The 22379-nt window shown below is 40.3% G+C and overlaps 1 protein-coding gene across 1 annotated transcript; it reads left to right on the forward strand.

Moving 5' to 3' along the window:
- Positions 1-1113: 1113 nt before the first annotated feature.
- Positions 1114-19124, forward strand: LOC121949727 (monocarboxylate transporter 2-like). The gene is made up of 5 exons (XM_042495467.1): positions 1114-1183; positions 3319-3539; positions 9255-9398; positions 11894-12709; positions 17094-19124. Exons 2-5 carry the CDS (start codon positions 3323-3325, stop codon positions 17396-17398), a joined length of 1482 nt encoding a protein of 493 aa, XP_042351401.1. The 5' UTR covers positions 1114-1183; positions 3319-3322; the 3' UTR covers positions 17399-19124.
- Positions 19125-22379: the final 3255 nt, after the last annotated feature.

Consider the following 22379-nt stretch of genomic DNA (forward strand, 5'->3'; position numbering starts at 1 on the left):
GTAGATTGGTGGGATGTATACATGCACATGTACACATATATGTGTATGCATACATGTAAGTATATGGATATGTGTGTTTGTATGTGAGTCTGTGTGTAAATATGTGAGTGTATGTTGGAGATGAAGAAATTCGTTCACTGATTGGCTGAGACGGGATAGGAAATAGGTTAATACTTCCTCCTACTCCTTTTTGAACATGTAAGATGCTGTTTATTTTTGCTACTGGGTACAGGTTATCAGTTTTTGTTATTGGCATTTTTTGTTTTCTGTTTGTTTCACATGTTAGAACTATCCATCTATCTATCAGATCTCATAGAAAGACCCGATGAAAACATTTGTTGAAAGCTGATAGAAATCACTTGTATAATTGTAAATCTCTCAGGCATCCGTGTCAAACTTCTTTAAAATCAGCAATCAGTCCATGACCATCAATAAGAGATACCACTGCTGTGTTGCTAGCTGCAAGCACAGATCAAAGAGGTCAAAGACGCATACAAATGAATATGAATGAAATGCAGAAAAGGATTTTTTTTTTTTTTACAGTATTTCAACAGGGCATCTCAAAAAGAGCGTAAAGCGCAGGGTTTATTATCTCTAGTAAATAATCTTTGGAGAAGAGAATACACTTCAAGAATAAACAAATGGCACAGACACAAAGCCCAAACAAGTGTTGAACCGGCTCATATTGATAGCTGTATTTTGCGGTCGATTATGTAATGAATGACAGAATGTATTTATTTGAACACAAGTTGTGTTGTTTGATGAACGTATTTGCTTTTGTTGCGTGTACATGTGTTTTGGGAATGTGACAACATTTTGCAAACAGATTGTGTCAATTTGGCCGGAGACTTAAAGTTGAGGTCTGTGTGAACTGTTTTGAGTATGTAACTTCTGAATGGGCAAATGTGAATGGGCAATTAGATGGGAAAAAAAGTACTTTTATGACAGGTAGTACTCTGTCAAAGTACAGTTAACCCACAGTAAACTGACTGGTAGTTTCATGGGATGTTGTCATACTGAGAGCAGCTCTTGCTTTAATGATCTCGTGAAACTAGTCAAAACTGCAGACACCCCTAGGCCGTGCGCGTGCGTATCACGTGACCAGACGTCAAATACAGCAGCAGGCTGAAACTTCAGTTAGTAACTGTAGAAACAAGCGGGCTGAAGAGGCGCTCAATGAAAGGTAGTGTACTCAGACTTCATACAATGTTTGCTAGCTCGCCTGTCTTCAGTGCTTTGAAAGTTACAGGTTTCAGACAGCAGCGACGTCGCATCATTGATTCCGGGCTTTGCCCACGTGTGGAGTTTCTCTTCCCGTTTGTGTTGTTAGAGTTAAAACAGCCACGAGCTTTTCCCCTCATTGAAAACGGTTTTAGTTGTGTTTGACTTGAACGCATCTAACAGCTGAAGTTGTGACCGGGTGAGGCAGAAAGAGGAAAACGAGGAAACGTTGAGCAGAATCCCGTGGCGTTATTTGTTTCAAATGAACGCGTGAATGAAATTAAATTTATGACGGGATGCTAACGTTATCTGCCCCGGCACGCTGCTCAACAAATACAACCGAAACTAAAACCGAAGCTGTTTTTTTTTTTTTTACCGCTTTTATGGGACACATGTTACACTTTTCTCCTAAACTACACACACATTGTCGCATGCTAGCTGTCGCTGTCGAGGCTAAACAATACTGAAGTATATAATTTAAAGGCGCAGGGAGTGCGTTGTTACCGTATGTATTAGTTTATTCAAATTTAGAAGCTTGGAGAAACCGAAGAGCTTGATTTAATGATGGGACAACAGCATTTTGTGTTTCTCATCTCCATCATGTACTTTCAGTTAAAGTCTACCCATGTGTTTACACACTATGTTAAAAAAAAAACACCCAAACCCTCAAAGCATCACTTTTTCAGATAGCCTAGTATTAGTCCACACAAATACCTATTTACATCGGAAGTGCTATGTTCAATCCCTTATTTTGAAATGTGGCTGCTAATATCAACTCATTTTCATAAATGAAGGCCAGTATTACAAAAAAAACCCCAATTTGCCTGATATGGCTTAACAACATAAGACATCCTTCTGTCCTCAGACCTTCCCCCGAAATTAACAAATCAGATAAACGTTACAGGAGAATTAACCTGAAAATAAGCACCAAAAATAACTACAAATATAGTATTCTGGATAATTTTCCTTTTTGAATAATATCTAATATTATACACAGCAAACTTTTAAGTCATTTTCTCGTCACTGTTTACATTTTTAAATTTTTTTCTTTAGGACATTTCTTGCCAAGTTGCTCGTTGCATTTTTCTCATGTTTTCAAAAAAAATCAAACAAATTTTCTCAGGTTTCAGAGGTTTAAATATCAGTTAAAGCCTACCCATGTTTACACACTATGTTAAAAAACCCCCAAACCCTCAAAGATCACTTTTTCAGATAGCCTAGTATAGTGAACGGTGTCTGAATGCAGCAGAACAGAACAGATGTCCATCCAGGTTCTAAAGGTTTAAATATGACTGTCTGTGGGACATAATTAGGCTTTTTTTTTTTTTTTGCTGGAACTGTCACTGACACATGAGACAGATCATCTGTGAAAACATCATGTCCCTCCTTCTTTTCCCACTGCTTCTAATGGCATTAGCTTAAGTCTACCATGGTGCACAGAAAACACCCAATCAGAGCAGCAGAGTCTCAAACGCAGCTGTCACTCATGTCAATCACTTCATGAACTGCGGTCAAACTAGGCAGCACTGGCCAAATATGAGTCAAGATCCTGTCACTGCTTTGCCCTTTTCTTCACCTTAAACGTTTTCAGAAACATATTTTAGTGTACTGTTTAGCTCTAAAATGAGAACGGTTTTGACCTGGCCACCATGTTGGAAATGGTTGACCAAAGTATCAAGCATTGCTCACTAGCCAGACCAACTTTCTCATTTTACAGTTAAACATTACACTAAAATATGTTTCTGAAAACATTTGAGGTGAGAAATGGGCAATACAGCAACAGAATCGTGATTCATATTTGAACAGTGCTGCCTAGTTTTGTTCACAATGTGTTAAGGTCATTGGAAGTGCTACAAGACAATAGAGTAGGCAGGAGAGCATGAGTTGTTTTCACAGATTATCTGTCTCCTTCAGTGTTGTGCGAATATAACAGTTTCAACAAATACTGAATACGTTTTTCATGTATTTATCTTGATAAAAATGATCAAGTTCAGCTTTAATATGCACTAATAGGTCATCTCAGCTTTTCAAGTCACAACATATGTTTTGTTGTAGGTAAATAATAATACAGTGTTTGTTTTTCTACTCTCTGAACAGAAACATGTCCTCAGCTCCAGCAGATGAGTTGGGCTACAAACCCCTGGATGGTGGTTGGGGCTGGGTGGTGGTGGTTGGGGCCCACATTTCCATAGGATTTGCATACTCCACATCCAAAGCCCTCTCCATTTTCTTCAGAGACATCCAAGAGGATTTAGGGGCCAGCTACAGTCAAATAGCATGGATCTCCTCTATCATGCTAGCTGCCATGTATGCAGGCGGTGAGTTGATCAGTATTTTTTCATCCATATGGTAAAATTATCTGTTTTATCTGTAGCATTCTCTGTGACCATATTAGCACCAACTCCTTGGGACTCAGCCAGCGTGCTTATTTAGCATCCCTCTGACCCGAGGGTAGGAACTCCACGAGCCTCTTAGTGCTGGCAGGGCCAAAAAATGTATGCTGAACTGAACAGACGTGCTGGTGGCAACGGTTTATTAAGGGATTAAGGGGGACAGAGTCCTTCCCAGCCTCTTTCCAAAGTCCACTTCAGGAGTAGGTTGTTGTCCTGACACCACTGGGTCAGGTACTCTTCGTCTTTCAGGCAGACCTTTTCATTGTTATCTGTCATCAGGCTCACCACATCTGTGTTGTTGGCAAACTTAATAACAGTGTTGGAGTCTGAAGTGGCTAAACAGTCTTTTATGTACAGTGAGTACAGCAGGAGGCTTAAAACACAGCTCTGGGGGGGGGTGCCTCCGGTGTTCAGGATGCGGGTGGAAGAGGTGTGTCCACCCACTCTGAGCACCTGGGTCTGCCCACTGGGAAGTCGAAGAGTCACATGCTCAGGGAGTTGTTTAATCTCAAGTCCTTGTGCTTTGTGAAGAGCCTCGAGGGAACTATGGTGTTTAAACAATGAACTGTTGTCAATAAAAGGCTATCTTATTTTGTCCAGATGGGATAGGGTGGTGTGGAGGATGTTATGGCATCTCTGGGTCAGAGTCACGTTGTCTTTCATGCTACAGCATTTGTATTGATCAGTGATTGAACTGTTTCAAATTAGTGCACTGTAATATAGTCCTAATTTGTCTTCTTACATTTTTGGCTGCTGCTTTATAATCGTCTAGGTTGTCCTGATGATTCTGGTAATCAATGATTTTCTGCTTGTGGAATGATTTAACTGTTGATACATCTGAAATCTGTTGCGTTCCCTGACACAGCAGTTCACTGTTTGCTTCATAGTGAAAGGGGCCCCCTTCTGTGAGGATCATAGTTCAAAATGTGCTTTACATAATGGAAAAAATGTTGTTTTTAGGTTAAAGGTTGATATAGCACATGTATCAGGAGAATTGTTTCCTTCGCTGAGTATGTGCAATTCATAGAAATGTTATGACTTTCAGATTTTTTTTTTTTTTTTTTAAATTTTTGGTATGTTTATGTGATGATTGATGGTGATGATGACAATGATATTGACATATTGATATTGTTGATTATGAAAAGGATGATGGTTGTTGCTGTTGACAACATTTTATAGATGATACCTAGGGTGTTATGTTCTTTCTTGTCTGTTATGTTTTATGGCTTTTATGTGCTTTTTCCTTGTTATTCAAGCAATTTCCCTAGAGGGACAAAAAAAAGTTGGGAAGCAAAGAGGAGAAAAAGTCACCAAAAATAATGGGAATTTGGAAACCATATAATGTGCAACTTATATTCATAAAAAAATGTGATCAAGATATGTATTGAATGGGACATTTTTCAGCTTAAAACACTTACCTCTAGTAGGCAAACAATGAAGTGGTAACACTGTTTTTAAGTTACCTCAAACATATCTTTGGCATTGCTGTGCTGTATATTTCTTGTTTTTCTTCAGGCCTCATATATGCTTATGTATGCACCTGTGATCCGCTAATATCAGCAGATACAGTTTATGCTATAAACCACGTGGATACTGTGAATGCTGTCATTTCAAATCTAGGGTAGCAGAACTGTAACTCTAGATTTGAGTGTAGTGTGAGTGTGTTATACCTTCAAGCTATTAAACGTTTGGTGGTCAACACCTCTAAATCAATACCCTTTATATAACTAGAGAATGCCTTTGCATTAGCCTGCAAATAATTGCCTGCAGGCCAAGCTATTTCTTTTCTCTTGGTCTTTTTGTATTATATTGTGTTATGTTCCCTTAGGGCTCCCCACACCAAGTAAACCTTCAAGAACTAGCCCTGATAATGGTGTACTGATCAAACACGGCTTCAGTCACCTCACATCTTCTCTTGAAAGTTGTACTTTAACACATCACAAAGATTAAAGCTAATGGCCAGCTGACTGCAGACATGCCTCTCCACAAAGCACCCCACTGTTGTGCTACGTATATGGTTTTTTGGACCCCATAGATAACCGAGAAATTGACATCACATGAGTTACTGCAACGACCGTTAGGCTGCTGATTAAGAGTAATGATGCATGTGTTACTCATCTGACTTAAATTTAGACAGTGTCACAGTGACACAGTTTACTTTAAAGCATTGGTGTCCAGCCATAGAAAAACCAGGAACAAGTCGCACGTGGGGCATTTTGAGTTATTTACAGATTCTGAAAGTGTAGTTTCTAAGCTATCCAACGATGTCTTAAACATGGAAATCTGAAAATATTTGAAGAATATGTGGCCATTTGAATGTCGGCACTCCTCAAACTAGTTTTGTGAGAAATCCAGCCTCAAAGTTTCTGAAAGAGTATCACCTACCTAGGGAGCCAGGTAACAGCGGCTGCTCATTTGCATCACATTTACATAAATCCCTACCGGTCTAGCTATCAGTGACATCTGTTAAGGACAGTCGAAACTTTATGCATGTACCCATGGGTGTGTTATTCACACATTATCACTTTTCGTCGCAGGCTTCTTGGTGGATGTAGTCATCTCAGAAGTAACTACTGTACGCCTGTTTGCCACGCTATCTAAAATCTGATACTGGAGAGGAATGATGCTGCTGTTGTTTGGTTCTGTGTAAAAATGCAAAGGTTGCATATAGAAGAGACGTCGTAGCGGCCCCATAGTGCAATCTCTGTGTAAAAGGGGCTTTTGTTTTAATCATGAAGTAGCATTAGTAGGTTAATGACAGAATTTCCTTTGACCATGAAGGAGGCAGTAGAACTTAAAATGTCTACCAAAACAAGCACCACAGTAAAAGCACAACATGCAACAAAATTTTCAACTGCAAATTTAGCAAAATAAAAGGTTTGTGAGATCTGTAACCAAAAACAAACAAACAAAAATAAACCTGGATCCATGTCACAAAGGATGCACATGCACATCACTGCTTTTACAGGCGACACAGTTAGAGAAATCTAAAATTTCTTTTCCACAGTGGACTTTGGAAAACTCATTAGATGACACAAGTTATGGATAAAAGTGTTATAGGGGCTTTATGTGAACGTATCAGTGGGAGCTTTCAAGGTTGCAGGACATTAGGGTGTGTGACTCACCTGCGCTCAACTCAAGAGAGGCCTAACTGGTGAAATATTCCCCTCCACTGTGGCTCAGGCACAGGGCTTTATCATATTGTCCTTGGCAAGGCTTCAGCAATGTCACCCAGTGGAGGAGAGAGACAGGGGGAATATATCAGAGGAAGGTTCAGCACACTTGGGTCTGACACTAGGGCCCCATGGGAGAGACATGACAGCCTTTTCAGAGAACCTCTGACTCAAGGAGTCCGAATGATGAAGTTATAATGGAAGTAGAAATGGTGGTAGTGTGGGAGATGCCCTATTGTGACACAGCTACAGTGAGAGAGATGATCCATCTTTGACCCCTGCAGGCACCTGGTTAACTGTATAAACAGCAGGAAAGATATTTTTATTTCATGTACTGTAGTTAAAGTAGTACAGCGGGTATGGCTGAGGACCATTTTTTAAAGCTCAGCCTGAAGCCAGAGAGATAAAAAATGAAAAGAAAATTGATCGTCATGACTCAGTTAAAATTAATTTGCACACATGCCTATGAATATAAGCTTTAATATATATGTTAATAGCAAAAGAGCACACAGGAACATTTTCTGGTGAAATTTCAGATCTTGCTTGTGATATTGTGAATGGACATCAGTGAGTACTTTACTTGGAGATCTCCCAGCAAGTTGGCAGCTTGTCAGTCAGAAGTAAAAGGCAGAAAAAAATAGTTGCCAAGGTGCCACTTTATCCTCCTCTCAGATCTTTTAATACTCTAAAGCTGAAACAATCAGTTAATTTATTGATTAGTGGACTTTAGAGTGGAGATGAATCACTGAACAATATAGTTTGATTGGTTTTTGCCTTAGGCAGGATATAACACTACAGTCCAAAATTGGGTTTTCACCTAGACTTGCCAGAAAATGAGGAAGTGTTTTACTTTTTTGCCAGTGCGGTGCGGTCTACTAAGCGAGTAGTTGTAGTTACAAGATTGGCTGTTTACCAGGAGGGCTGAGTACAACACTGTACTTCAGACTAGTTAAGTGTTGATACAATGCGATCTGAGAGTTTTAATGAGATACAAATTCATAATCCAACAATGCTTTTTTAGCCAATAAGACTGAATGTACTGGTAAGAACTGTTCTCATGGAGCTGGACCCTAGGGATGACTGCCTACTGCCTACCTCTGCAACTTTTGCTGGCAAACATTAGAAAAGGAGACAAACCCTTCCTGTGACTTTGACAACTAGCCTGTCAAGATTCTGTTACTGAGTTGCATATTTACCGCATCATACGTCTTCAGAAACATGTATCAGGTCTCTGTTAAGTTGTAATGTCAGATCTTTTGTTACCAGCCATCCACCATTATGTCAAACAATCAAGTTTACATTACGTCACCTACCAGTGGGAGCATTTTTTGGTCCATTGCAGCAGTGCAGTCTGGTAGTTGTAGGTTTTCTTCCTCTTGAGCAATAGCAAATGCCACAGTCCTACAAAGACCTGAGGAAAAAAAAACAATCGTAAGAAATGCTTTCACAATGTTATATAATGTTGTTCGTGATCAAAAGTGTTTAATGTGGTGTAAAATGTTTGTTAGTTTGGAGTCGTCCTGCTTTTGTTTGACAAACTGCTGCCTGCGGGCTTGCTGCTAAATCCTTAATGCATGGATTTATTTAAGTATGACAGCTTAGGTATTGTGCTGGAAAAGAACTATACTTTTATCAGCAGTGTGATCTACATTTAGAAATTCATAAATGAGATAAAAAATGTAGTCATGCTAATCCGTAATGGCTGGTCATAATAATCTCGGATATATCCACTTTTGGTGGAATTCAGAATATGCTTTTGTCCACACAGATTCAGTTAAAGACAGCACATTGTCCGTCTTAGTATAAATCTGTTTCCTCATGCACTGAGAAATTAATCATCAGCCATGGTAAACATGCTCTTGAAGACAGTAGGTGTTTGCCAAACGGGTAATCCTCTTACGGTTCACTGGACTGTTTTCAATTATCACCATCCATACAGAAGCACTTCCCAACATTTACTTGAAAAGCTGCTGCATGTTTAGGTTTTCAATAATCATGGCAACCCACATATTAATTTGATTGATGCTCATTCCATTTTCTATATGAACTGAGTAAAATAAATTGTGAAGCTTTTGGTCTTTCAAACAAGGAGAAGAAATAAGTTTTCATTATGTGGAAGGGCTGGTGGTGCAATGTCACTCTTCCAGGCAAGGTTATGAATGAAGGGAAGACTGACAGCATATAAAAGGCTGTTTAATTGCTGATTGATTACTGAGTGTAGCATTTTACATCATATGGAGAGAGTATAATGAGTCGCCAAGTTGTGTGGCTGTGGACACAAAGTGCGGAGGTGTTCCATCATCCGATGCGATGTCCCGTTGCCCTTGGTTTAGACCTAGAGTCAGAACTGGTGCTGCTGTCTGAACCCTTGATCACTGACAATAGGTAAGTTCATTAGTAAGTAACTGTTTATTATGAGATACACCATGTGATAATTCTGAACTCTGTCTTTCTCTTTGTCTTGCAGGACCTGTGAGCAGTGTGTTGGTCAATCGCTTTGGAAGCCGGCCAATAGTCATACTGGGTGGACTAATGTGTGGGGTCTCTATGGCAATTTCTTCTTTTGGGAACTCCATCGTTTACCTCTACCTCTTCATTGGTGTCATTGGAGGTACAGTGCTTAGATCTTTTTTTATCATATATGGTGTAGGGTAGGGTATCAATTAAAAAATTATTTAGTACCTCTAAAGTGATACCAGTAGACCACGTTATTTGTTACCCATAATGTGTAATGACTTTCATGTAGTATACTCATACTGTCAAACATTTTGATAACATCTAGGCACACTGAACTCCCCACTCAAGTAATACAAAGCACTCGGCCTCACTGCACCAAATGTATGGGTTGCAGCTGCTGCTGCTGCTTGAGTGTGAGCACCGTGCCGGGAACGGTTGTGAGAATCACACACACAGGGACATATAGCTGTTATTAACGGGTATAAGGTCAGAGTTGAGCTGTTTTGGTGTCAGTGTGAGGTTGTTGGGACCGTTTAACGGCTTGGTGTTGAATATTAGCCACTGCTGTTGTGTTAGCTCATGCTAATCAGGCAAACATTGAACTGACAGTATGTTGAGCGGCTTCAGAGATAGCAGTAACCGAAAGTATGCTGATTCAGCAAGGAAAGTTTGCTGATTCAGCAAGGAGTCGGGATGAATTAGAATCCGCGTGTAAAAAGGATCAAATGCAGGTATCATTTGACTGAAGACGTTTCAAAACTACTTAGTACCGGGTTACTTCGATCGATACCTTAGAGGTACGGCGTACCAATACACAGCCTTTTTCTGATTACAGCTTTGTCCAAAAAGCTTTAGCCAGGTTGATAGATTTTACGACTTACATACTGGCCTTTATGGACAATAATCTGATCACAGCCTGATACTACAACAAAGTACCGATGTGTTTGCAAGTGAATAAGCCAACTACTTTCATGATACAGATGCCAGAAGCATTTATCTATTTACTAACCATTCTTGTCAGCCCTGGTTAAGACCCTCTGAGGTAGAGAGAGTCTGCATCTTTTCATATCCTTTGAAAATCTCTTGGTTGCCGGATCTGCTTCCCTTGATTGGGCTGCAGCACTGATTGTCGGGGCCCAAGGCGTCTGCCACGGCTCCTGGGGTGCTGTTAGAGCACCAACGGGACCAGGGCCAGGACGGTAATTAAGACAGAACCGTCCCTGATCCCAGAGAGCATGGTCTTCTGTGGCCCCCTGTACTCTCTCGTTGGCTCTGATCATGGTCCTCACATGGGAGCTCCCTGCCACCCTGCGAGGCTAATTTACCTTGCCAAGGACTGCTGTGAAGGATTAATATGCCCAGCAAGTGGCTGGGCCATGTGTGGTGCCCGGGGCTATATGTGTGCCCTGCTCCGCTCCCCCGTGCCCTTGCGCACCTAACATGCAGACATATGGTTACACACGTGCATACACAAATACACGCACACAGGCAAAAAGATTTAGTTGAAAAACAGATTTAGTGCATGGCTTTAAGTAAGTACTTATCCTTGTATCCTTATACAGCTGCTCGCAGAGATTTCACATTTGACTGATTTTCTGTCTTTGTTGTTCTCCTGCACCTTTTATTAGATGCTGTCATTTTGAAATAAACATGAACAATGCAGGTCAGCTTTTTTGCCATTGCACAAGGTTGTAGAAAAGCAGTTGTGGATTCATATGTGGCATTGAGGTCAGTGTACTGGATGTTCAAGATTTAAAAGGTTCACATTTTTGATGATGTGTGACAGGAAAGGACACCGAAGTGATGAATTGGTTAATGTATAGGCTATTTAGAGCAAAAAAGTTGGAATAGTGACAGTAGCCATTGAAATAGTGAAAACTTGTGCAGTGCAGATGACAGTGTGCAGGGATAGGGCATCGCTTTGTAAAGCCCTTGCATATGGTTCATGTGAGAGTTTTGTTTGTTACTGTAGAACGCAGGGGTTCAAATCCCAGGTGGCCGTATGTTAGACTTGGATAGTATTTGGTAGTAGGAAGCTGGTGAAGGATTATGTCCTTATCGCTGCACTAGTGAGTCCTACTGGCTGGTAAGGGCAGCTGTCTTGAGGAGGGTGGATTACGACTTAATGCACTTGTTTTCTATAAATCTCCATTTTTATAAATCTACTTATCAGACCCACTTTCTACTTTGAGATATTCTCACACACGCACACACACACATACACTTACACACACAAAACTTTTTCCTTGAGCTTCATCATGGAAGCAGAGAAGACGATTAAATTGACATTGGAAAGGGAGCATATAGCACCCTAACCACCTACCTGTAGCTGTTCATCTTCATGGAAAATAAGGTGCTATTAAATTGATTTTTTTTTGGGTGAAAAGGCAAGCGAGTGAACATATTACCTTGGCCCTCTAATTTATTTCTACTTAAATGGAGAAATTATTTCTGAAATAATTCCAGCATTCTGTAATGAGATTTTAGCCAGCAGAAGTGAAATGAGATGAAACCTTAATGAGCACCAAGCAGAATCAGCCTTGATTTAATTTAGCGAGTACCCTTTGGAGTTTAGATTCAAGAAGGCTTTCTTACTGAGGGTTTTTGAAATGTGACTTTTTTTTAAAAAACAAATCTGTCTTCACACAGGTTGTGGACTCTCCTTAAACCTCAATGCATCTCTCACCATCATCAGCAAGTATTTCCTGGCCAGACGTCCTTTAGCTAACGGACTAGCCATGGCTGGGAGTCCAGTGTTTCTATGTATTCTGGCGCCTGTCAGCCAATATTTACTGCTCAAGTTTGGCTGGAGAGGAAGTCTCCTTATCCTTGGGGGTCTGATACTTAATTGTTGTGTTGCTGGGGCCCTGATGAGGCCTGTCATTCCATCTCGTGAGCCATCCTCATGTGCACCTCAGAAGAAAGTGGAGGAACAGCCAATTATGCACAAAACCAAGCTAAAAGAAAGCTGTATGAACAATGCAAAGAAGTTCTTGGATTTGACCTTCTTCAGGGATAGAGGCTTCGTCATTTACCTCATTGGGAACGTGCTGTTCATCTTCGGTGCCTATGCGCCCATTGTGTTTCTGCCAGCCTATGCTGTTACCAAAGGCATAGAGGAATACAATGCAGCCTATCTGCTCTCTATTATGGGCTTTGTGGACATGTTTGTGCGACCTGGCACCGGCCTGATCGCCAACAGCAAGTGGATCAGGCCCAGGATCCAGTACTTCTTCAGCTTTGCCATAGTTTTCAACGGCACGTGCCACTTACTGTGCCCGCTGATCGAGAGCTACGCCTTCCTGGTGACCTATGCGGTGTTTTTTGGCGTGAGTTTTGGTATGGTTTTCGCCCTGATATTTGAATGTCTGATGGACCTGATGGGAAGTGAACGCTTCCCCAGTGCTGTTGGACTGGTCACCATCATCGAGTGCTTCCCCATGCTACTGGGACCACCTGTCGCAGGTAAGTGTGCACACTGACTACTGACTATCCCATTCACACACACGACAGAATCATTCTGATAGTCATCTGATAGTCCCTGAGTCCCTGATAAAACAAAACCTCTCAGAAAAACACTTTTCCGTGTTTGTCAAGATTTCTGAATTTGATCAGCCAGGCGCATGTATTTACTTTCAGCTCACTTTAGATTGCCTTACACTTATCCTCTCTGCAACGTAAGGGCCAAGAGGAAGTGAATAATGTACACACATATACAAACACACACTTGAACTTCATTGCTACAGCAGGAATAAATATCCTGGTTGGCATACAGTCCCTTGTAAACAATGCAGCACACTGAATAACAGCAAAGAGGATTTTTTTCTATTTCCCTTCGTGAGTTTATCTCAGTGTTACTCACAGGTAGCATTGTGTTGCAGTAGAGTATAGTTGCCTGCGAGGGTGTCTTTACGGTAAGACAGACCTGGATTATCACTGAGTGAGTAGAGCTGTTTTGGGATGTGGAAAATAATATCAGTTGGTCATTGTTATTTACTGCTAAGCTAATTCAGCTAAGTCTTCAGCTGAATTTGGCCTGAAAACTTAAAAAATACAACTATGTTAAGAATGTTTTATGTTTTTGACAGTGAACCGAAGGACTTGAAAGGTATGTGCACCAGAGGTCACCTTACTTTGATGAAATCACTGGCTGTCACAGACATCATTAAATCTTTAGTATTTAATGGGCCACATGAATTGGAAATATTACGTTATAAATTAAGTGACTTCCTATAATGCATGTTGTTAGTGGGTATAATGGGTCAGACTTACTTATTTAAAGTGCTCAGCATCAGCCTACGAGCTGAAGTCTTTCGCTAACCAGCCGATGGAAAAACAAGAAAAGCCCCCTTTTTTTTTTTTTATCTGACGACTTATCCCCAGCCTTCTTCTGTTTGTGATGGGGCTTTAGATTGTTGGACAGCTACCTTCATGGTCTAAATAACTGTGTAATCAGAGGGATGTTGTTTACCCTCTCTGCTTTCTTGCCGTTTTCTAGATTAGTGCACTTTTGAGAAACACGCTATAAAGTATTTTCTTGTTTCAGTAAAAATGAAACAATGGAACTTAATGACAGAAAAAGGAGCCATCAGAGAAAATTGTTTATAGTGACAATTTGTCATTAGTAGGACAAGACCACTTTGAACTGAGTTCATCAGAGTCTGTAACAGCTGCCAAAGTGGCAGGTAGGAAATCACTGCCTCTAGCATGTAAATGTATCAATTCTTTCTGCTGAGGTACATTGTTGACCATTGTTGTGGTCTTCTAAAAAAATAAAAATATTCACTGCACTGTATTGGCATTGTGTAACAAACTGCACAAAAAGCAGAGGTACCACACCTGCGGTGTCATTATGTCATGTTACATGTGTGTAGAGTAATTTTCTCAAGTGTGATGCTGGTAATGTAACTGATGTGTTTTTAAAACCGTCAAACACATAAATACACAAACTATTAAAATGGCCAAAGCTCTGCTTGTGCACCGACCAATATGCTAGGCCTGTTTATGTCCTATATAAATCCACTGAGGACGTACTGCAGCTGCCCGTGACTTTGTCAGCTGTACATATTGGCCAGCTTATGAATGTTTCCTTTGCCTCCAACCTGAGTTTTAATGAGGTGAAAATGTATAAGCCCCCCAGTTTGTCTGGTGCGACCCCGTTCTGAGGCGCTCATTTAGTAGTGTAAATATGTGCCTCCCTGCACGTCTACCATTCTCCTCCAGAGGGCACAATCGTCGTGTCTCCCCTAACTAGTCTGCTTGTTACTGCTCCCCCAAACCTCCGGGTCAATCCAATTAGGAGGAAGTGAGGTAAGTGGGTGTAATTAGCCTTTTGCTTTGGGTGTTTAATGACGCTCAGTTCAAACTCTCATTGAAGTCCTGTACCTGGGCCATAATTAAGCTGTGAATACATTAAAAAAGAAAGAGGTGACTATGCCAGATGGACTTAATTACCACTCAGCCAATCAAGGGCTGTCTTAATGAGGGTGATGGTCATTGTCGTACGCGCACCAGATGAGTGCTATCAATCAGATCATGCAGACAGCATCGAGATCCAAATACAAAGTGACCCTTCCTAGCGTAGCACGGCACAGCACATGCACGCACACAAACATTAGTATCATTGTCGTAAAGATGGTAATTGGCACACTTAAGGAGACCTACCAAGGACAATGAAGACCCATTGGGCCACCCAATCATAAAGCTGTAATTTTGATAAGATACTGCATATTGCTTCACAATAAATGTTCTTTCCAAGCTGTTAAGCAAAGTGGTTACGTCATGTCATAGGATTTGGACTCAAGTCAGACGCTAGTCACAAATTTGAATATTTTACCAGTGATTCGTAACTTCATTTGGACTTGAGTCTTGGAATGAAAAATACTTAGTAGGCCTACCTTCACCAAAGCCCGAAGATTAAAAATATGTCTTAAGTGTGCCACAATTAATTCATTTCCCTTCCCTTCCTGTTAATTCTTTTTATTTCCTTTAAACATAAAACATGTTAAAAAACAAAAAGAGTCACTTAAAGGAAGAATAGTCTTCCAGAAAATGTCTTACAAATTGGGAAGAGAAAGTTGTGGACATTTTTTCCAATATGAGATGAGATAAATATGAGATGGGACAGAAACTCAAAAAGTTCATTCTGTTATTGTTTAAATTGCAATATGATATGAAAGTGCGCTGTCAGTACCTCTTTTTTTAATGATTAAATTCAGTCGCATTTATTTTAACAAATAAATACAAATCTTAAAAAGCATTCGTGATTTTGTATATTATAGATAAAATTGCATTACATTTGGTCAAGAGTGCATCATGACTTTTTAAGAACTCAAAAGTTTAGGACCAGAGACTTGACTCGGAACTGGCCTGTCTTGACTTAGGACTTGAGTGCAAGGACTTGAGACTTGTGACTTGCAAAATGATGACTTGGTCTGGACTCCTCTGTTAAGTAAGCGTTCATTTATGCTCAACGTTGGATATGTATACAGAAGTGGATGGAGCCTTTTATTGTTACTCTGTTCATTTTGTCGATTATTTGTGTATCATGTTTTCCTAAAGTTTCCAGAAAGAGACAAAACAAGTGTTTTATGGAACGGAGTGGTTCCACCAGAAATTGCGAAGGCAGTGTAGTATAATTCAATAGGAATATGACTGCTTGAGACGACGAAACGTTTGAAAAATGTGGAACAAAACGAATCTGTAATATAGTGAGAAGAATACTCTATCCACATGTCGCAATATATTTAATGGCCCAGCAGTCCTCCGCCGTTAAAGGTGCATTATTACGACATCCTCCACCATCGTCTATGAAAAACACTTTTGACTCTGCCTTCTATGGGCTGCATCTATGCAAACATAAAAGATGCATGAAAGTGTGGGGATGTTTACAATGTCTAAAATTGACTTATCTTTTTTTGTACAAGTGAGCTTAAATGAGCCTCACTGGAACCTGCCAGTCATTCAAAGTTTATAAAAACTGAACCAGGTTTTAAGAAACACTCCTGATATATTGAACAAAAGGTTGAACCATTTCTACATAGTATGTCGTTTTTTTTAAGTGGATGATGCTGATGCTGAGAAAAAAAGAGAAAACAAATGCCTTCCCTTTACTGAATTTGTAATTTTTTTGATGATGCATGTGACTTTAAGCACCATTTAGAGAATATATTCTTTCTAAAAATGATTCATATATTGTATTTCTTCTTAAAATGTTTTAGATATTGAATACTCTTCCATTGCTTTATTAAGGCTCTAAAACAGTGTAAAGAGTAGATTATAATATAGTGACATGAACAGACCGTCATACATGCTGAGACAGAACTATAGCAACACTCTCCCATCGATCCATATCTGGAGTCAGGGGGGTCGGGATGCGGGTAAGACTCTGAAAACCTGGAGGCTTAAATCTGATCTAAACTGCATTTGTCACTTTTCTGCAGACTTGGGCTTGATATTTATGGCTCTGAGAATAGGCCTCTCTTCTGATTCGTTTTGGTAGCGGCTGTTCAAATTGCCTTCCCAGAGATGCAGGGAGAGCCAGGCAGGGTGTAATGGCCCTCTGTCATTTCCGACATGGCTCTTCTCAAATTGGCCTGCGCTCACCCTCACTCCCTCGCGCACACACACAGAAGCCAAATCTGAGTTTGGTCTCGCTCTTCAGCATCAAACTTGTAACGTGGTCGGATGAAGATGCTATTCAGTGATATATTGAGTTTTGCTTGTCATGGTGTACAACATTTACAAGTGTGTTTTTGTTTAGACAAAGTGTGGCATAAAATGGGTACAACTGACACTCGTTTTGTTCGTAATATAATTTCTTTGCCCCCGTCTTCACTTGTCCACGCAGGGTTGCTGGTGGACATCTTTGGTGACTACAAGTATCTTTTCCTCATGTGTGGCTCAGTGATCACGACTGGTGGACTCTTTCTCTTCGTCATGAACATCTACAACTATCACGTGCTTGATAAAGAGAACTCAACAAAGGACAGAAAGAAGAACCAAAAAGCCATAGAGAAACAGGACCAGGTGAGTGTCTCAGAGATGAAACCGATCCCTGAGGCAGCCACAGCACAAACTGAACCTGAGTCAAAAGAGAACAGAGCCCAGAAAGATCCATGCCAGGTGAGTGCAGAAACACCAAATAAAATGTGAATTAAATGTTACTCTACAGTTAGTTGCTATTAATCACTGCAGAAGAAGAGGGTGCAACAAGATGGCACAATTAAAGGAGTGCATCCCATCTAAGTGGTGGAAAACTTTGTGAAAAATGTGGAAAAAAATAGGGCGTTTCTGTTTGTTTCATGTTGTTCGGGAAGGTTAATGTCTCCTTATCGCTGTGATGTTTTTATCTGCCTCTATTTTTAATGTCCTCAGTGGAAGTTTGAATGACATAAGTCCCATGTCTCATGTGTGCCCCTTATTTTCCATGTCTGCTTCCATTTCAATTTGTCGCATTTTGCTTCGATACGCCAACTTTTTCCACCTGAACCAAATGTTAAAATCTTAATTTTGTCAAACAAAAATCATATTTGTTTAACTGTTCAAGCCAAATTTGCCAAGCAAAAAGACCAACAGCCCAAAGTCACGCTAGGAGCTATGTAAGGCTGTGGGCTTAGGTCCGGCAGTGCACTGAGCCAAATACTCACGTTGGTATACTAACACTGTCACAGTGATGATGCTAAACATGCTAATAATAAGCAGGTATAATATTTACCATGCTCCCCATGTAGTGTGTTTACATGCATTAGCTAATTAGCACAAACTGCAAAGTGTTGTTTAGAACCAAGGATATGTCACTAATTTTTCCAGTATTTTGTCAACAAAATACTTATAATAACAGAATAAGTGACGTCTTAACCATAATTGTACAAAATCAAGTCACAGGTTATGCTGAAATGCACACACACTCTATATACTAGAGCAAATGTTTACAGTAACGGTTAACTTCTTTCTCTCACAGGATCATGAACGAACACTTCGTTTTGTGATTCCTAGCTGTTCATTGTACCAGTTTTAATTGTTCTTGTTGTAATGTGCATAACCCCAGGAGATGTTTGCACTTGCAGTGTTAACATCACAAAAGTGGTTTTACACATGAAATACTGTAGCTGCCTATCCTCCAGACGAATTCAAATTAGGCTGGAGTCTCTCAATTCATTTTTATTTTCTAAGGGGTGTTATCATGGTCGTAGACCAAAATGCCTCTGGACACGATTTTGTAGACCTATAACCAAACAGAGCATGAAAATATCATGTAGTGCTAAAAAACGTAAACGGACTACAGCGTGCAGAGATGAGCTATGATGGTGTTGCGTTAATATGTCTGTGAACGGTTGATGCCATTTTTGAATTTACAAGTGGTACTTCAGCAGAAAGTTCCACATCAGCTGCAGCAATCTTGGTTATTTTTCAAAATGCCTTAGTAGCAGTCCTCTTTGTTCAGCAGGCTTTATGTCCGCTGGCATGTCCCCGGAATGACTTTTTCTGAGCCAGAAAGTACGTCATCACATATTTTGCTTTGAGCGCGAAGCCTCTGCAAGCTGTCAGTTATTGTGTCAAACCTCGCCCAAATTAAATAAACAGTTTTGATTGGCCTGAAGTGAGTAAGGTGGGCTGAAAATCTGTTTGCAATAAAGGCCAGTTTTTTTATTCCTAGGGTGACAAAGGCATGACCTGCTTTAGCTGGTACTCTTTACCTTTGTTGGTTTGATCGGTTAGATTTAAGCTTGCGGAGAAGATTTGTAAGGGTAAAAATATCAGGGTTAGCCAGTCAGATGCAGAGTAGGGTGGGTCATGCCCTCGACATCCTAGGAAGAAAAAAAAGGGAAGGGTATAAGGCACATCTGTCCAAAGAAATTTAAACATGGGCTTGGAAATTTTTCTGTTCAATCTGAAGAGGGGGGCACTATTTTTCTACGGTTTCTTTGTAAGGGATGCAATGAACTTTATCTTATGTGTGGTGGATGCATCAGAGGTGTTATCCAATCAATGACATGTATGTCATCCCTCCTGAATTAAAAAGGCAGTGCCCTTATGTAACACAACACATGCAATAAAGTGCTCAGCGCACCACCGTTTCTGTTTAAATAGGCTACATTTTATTGGGCTAAATGTGCCTCTGGTTTGCAGGCTAGCAGCGGCCGGCAAAGTCATTGAAGTATTAAAAGTGCAAAAACCTGTTACTGAAGTGTGATATTAACTTTTGATCAGGCACTAAAGCAAATACTGTCTTTTTAAATTGTTGTCAGTATTTATTTAATTTGAACTTTTATGCTGAAATACATTCTAATCTCTGGTGTGTCCTTCACAATAATGTAAAAAATTTGTGTTGACATTTAGCAGTGACATTTGTTATTTGGGTGAGAATGGATTTGCATGCACTGCCAAATGATTTGATGCTGTGTGTATTTACGCATGTGAGTGAATGTGTTTGAGTGAGTGACAAAAGCAGAAAGTTCATTACAAATAATCCTGTATGTAGATATTATAGGGTTATGTTTTAAGGTGATGGCAGCTTCTTGGACTCTGAATTTAATCTATGCTGTATTTTCCTAGTTAGATTATTAGAGCTGTATTTCAACTGGCATTCGCACATGTGGTATACAATGTACCATTGACTTTGGATAAAATTGTAAGCCTTTTTAAAATCCCCATGTTTTTCTGTCTTCTATTTAATTATATTCCGATTTTTGTCATATAGTAAATCAGAAATTTGATCTGCACCAGTAAAGTCAGACCTATTTGGTACGGGTGATGATTTTGTGCAGCAAATGAGGAGAATGAATAGTCCACTCTCATTTCCTTCATCACTTACTGTAGAGTTTTTGCATTCCACATCCAAGCAATGAGGTAAATGACACTCCGACACAAGAGAAATGCCATCAAATCAAGATCTACCACGCAGCTTCTCAATGTTGGTGGCCGTGTCCAATTTTTCACGACAATTAGAAGACTGGGGAACAAGTTTGGAAATGTCAGCTGCTTAAGGGCGTGAGCACCTAATGAAGCAAGGCCCGGATGTTCCAGGCTAGCGCTCCGAGCTGCATGCAGCCCCACACACATCAGCAAATCAGTGGCCCAATAAATTAGAAATGCACGTGCAAACACACATACACACACATCAGTGCTATCTCCCGTCCCTTCGCTGAGAATTAGGCAAGGTCTTTGGACATGACAAGGTGGAAAGGTACCCCAGAGACTAGGCGATAGGCGCTGTGACCGGAAATCTGTTTATCATTATTATATTTCCTCTCACCTCCTGTTCCCCTCTGGCCTGCTGACCCTCCTCTACAGCCTGCCCTCCCTACAGTGTGTGTTCTCTCTGAACTTCATGACCGTTGTCCTCCATGTTCAGTGGTAAAAAAAAAAAAGACTCTGCATCTCCAGAGGATGTAGTTGTTGATCAGGTGACAAGGCAATGCTAGTTGAAAAATAACTATAGGAACAAAAAAAAAAAAAAAGGGGGGGGGGGGGGTTATGAATAACACGCCTTAGGGCAGTTTGATATTTTGCTCCATTGTGTATTTCATAGTTGCTGCAAGGTTATGTTGTTTGCTGTTAGTAAGACAAGTCACATGAGACTAATTTGAAGATCCTCAGTAGAGAAATTCCCCTTTTGACGTTCACAGCCCTTGCACTTTCAGTGCCTTCCTAAAGACACCTCAGAGGGATGAGTCCTGGCGTTGTTACAAAATTGAATTTAATTGCAAAATAGCTTGAACACATTATGTGGCACCCATGTCTGCAAATTTTAAAAAGTGAGCTCATAAACAAGAAGAGAAGTTGTAATTGTATTTTCTAATCATATTTAACTCCCAAAATGAACATTTCTATATCAGTTACTAATGTCACCCTACATCGTAACTTTCTTTCCTGTCTCCACAGTGAATCATGAATCCAGAAATGAAAAAAGAGACATTCTAGTCATTTAGAGCTGAATTTATTAACAACAAAACTTTATCAAACTAGAAACCATGTTGTGATATGATCACTGCAGCTACATTACAGCAATCCACAACATAAAATGAATGTAGTCCATTGGCGTAAAGTAGGTGCACCAATGGTCTCTGCTCTATTTCCTATCCCCCTATTCCAGGCTCCCTTGCTCCGACTTCAGGAACCCAAAGTTTCGTGACGCCGTCTTGCACGGTTGTAATGCTGTGGCATTCACAAGATCTGTCCACACACATATATACACCTGACAAAATACTCAACACTACTTCTGTAGTAGCTCCTGCTACAATTGGCGTCATCTTGACCACATTTCACCATGGCAGGTGTGGATGAGAAACAGCAGAGCTTTAACTGATATGCAGGACCAAGAGTTCAAACATACGCACTCGCTACTTGTCTGTGCCTGAGATTGTTTATGCAAAAGTGTTTTAGAAAGGTTTTATCAAAAATGCACGTTTAGGAAGTACTGAGAATACGACTGGATAATTGAGACTTGGATTATACTGTAACAGTTGTGTGACAGTTTGTAAACAGATGTTTTGATTTACTTTTCCTGTTGTTAAACTAATTCAACCTAACACAGGTTGAGTAATTGATATACAGCGTATCATTTTGGGGGCTAATTATTCCTTTAATGAGGACATCAGTTAGAATGTATCACTCTTAACTGACAGGTCTCAGTAAACTGTCAGCGCTTGTTAAACTAGTTACCAAACTAGATGTGCTTGATTGTAGTTGCTTATCACTTATCACATAAAACATCCTATCTGTGTGCGCCAAACATTTTGTCATCAGCATCTACCAACAAAAATGCAGTGAGTGTGGACAAGAGAGTTGCATGTGGATGTTGATCATCAGCCCTTCTCCTGACCTTTGGATCTCTGTGAATCAGATCTCAGTTGTTTACAAAAGGTGGCTGACCTGATGAATCTGGAGTGGTCTTACACAAGCGAGGAGTCGAAGACAAGCAGGAAGGAAAAAATATGCTCCCAGAGGGCTCAAAGAGCACTGGCATCTATCAGCAGAAGAAATTGAATGGGATGTTTCAGAGCAGCAGAGATTAGATAGGCCCAGGGTGTTGAGCAAGCACAGGCTACCAATGTAATGCTTCCCTCGCTGGAGTGAGATCAAACTTACAGAACACAGCGAAGCAAGGACAAGTGCGCACACTCACACACAC

The sequence above is a fragment of the Plectropomus leopardus genome, chromosome 2, assembly GCF_008729295.1.
Source record: "Plectropomus leopardus isolate mb chromosome 2, YSFRI_Pleo_2.0, whole genome shotgun sequence".
Lineage (NCBI taxonomy): Eukaryota > Metazoa > Chordata > Actinopteri > Perciformes > Serranidae > Plectropomus > Plectropomus leopardus.

Bases quoted from the DNA above. Each gene is read 5' to 3' on its own strand.
- LOC121949727 (XM_042495467.1), top strand. From the start codon at position 3,323: ATGTCCTCAGCTCCAGCAGATGAGTTGGGCTACAAACCCCTGGATGGT. The intron at 9,399-11,893 runs GTACAGTGCTTA...GTCTTCACACAG, and splicing joins CTTCATTGGTGTCATTGGAG to GTTGTGGACTCTCCTTAAAC. The intron at 12,710-17,093 runs GTAAGTGTGCAC...TTGTCCACGCAG, and splicing joins ACTGGGACCACCTGTCGCAG to GGTTGCTGGTGGACATCTTT.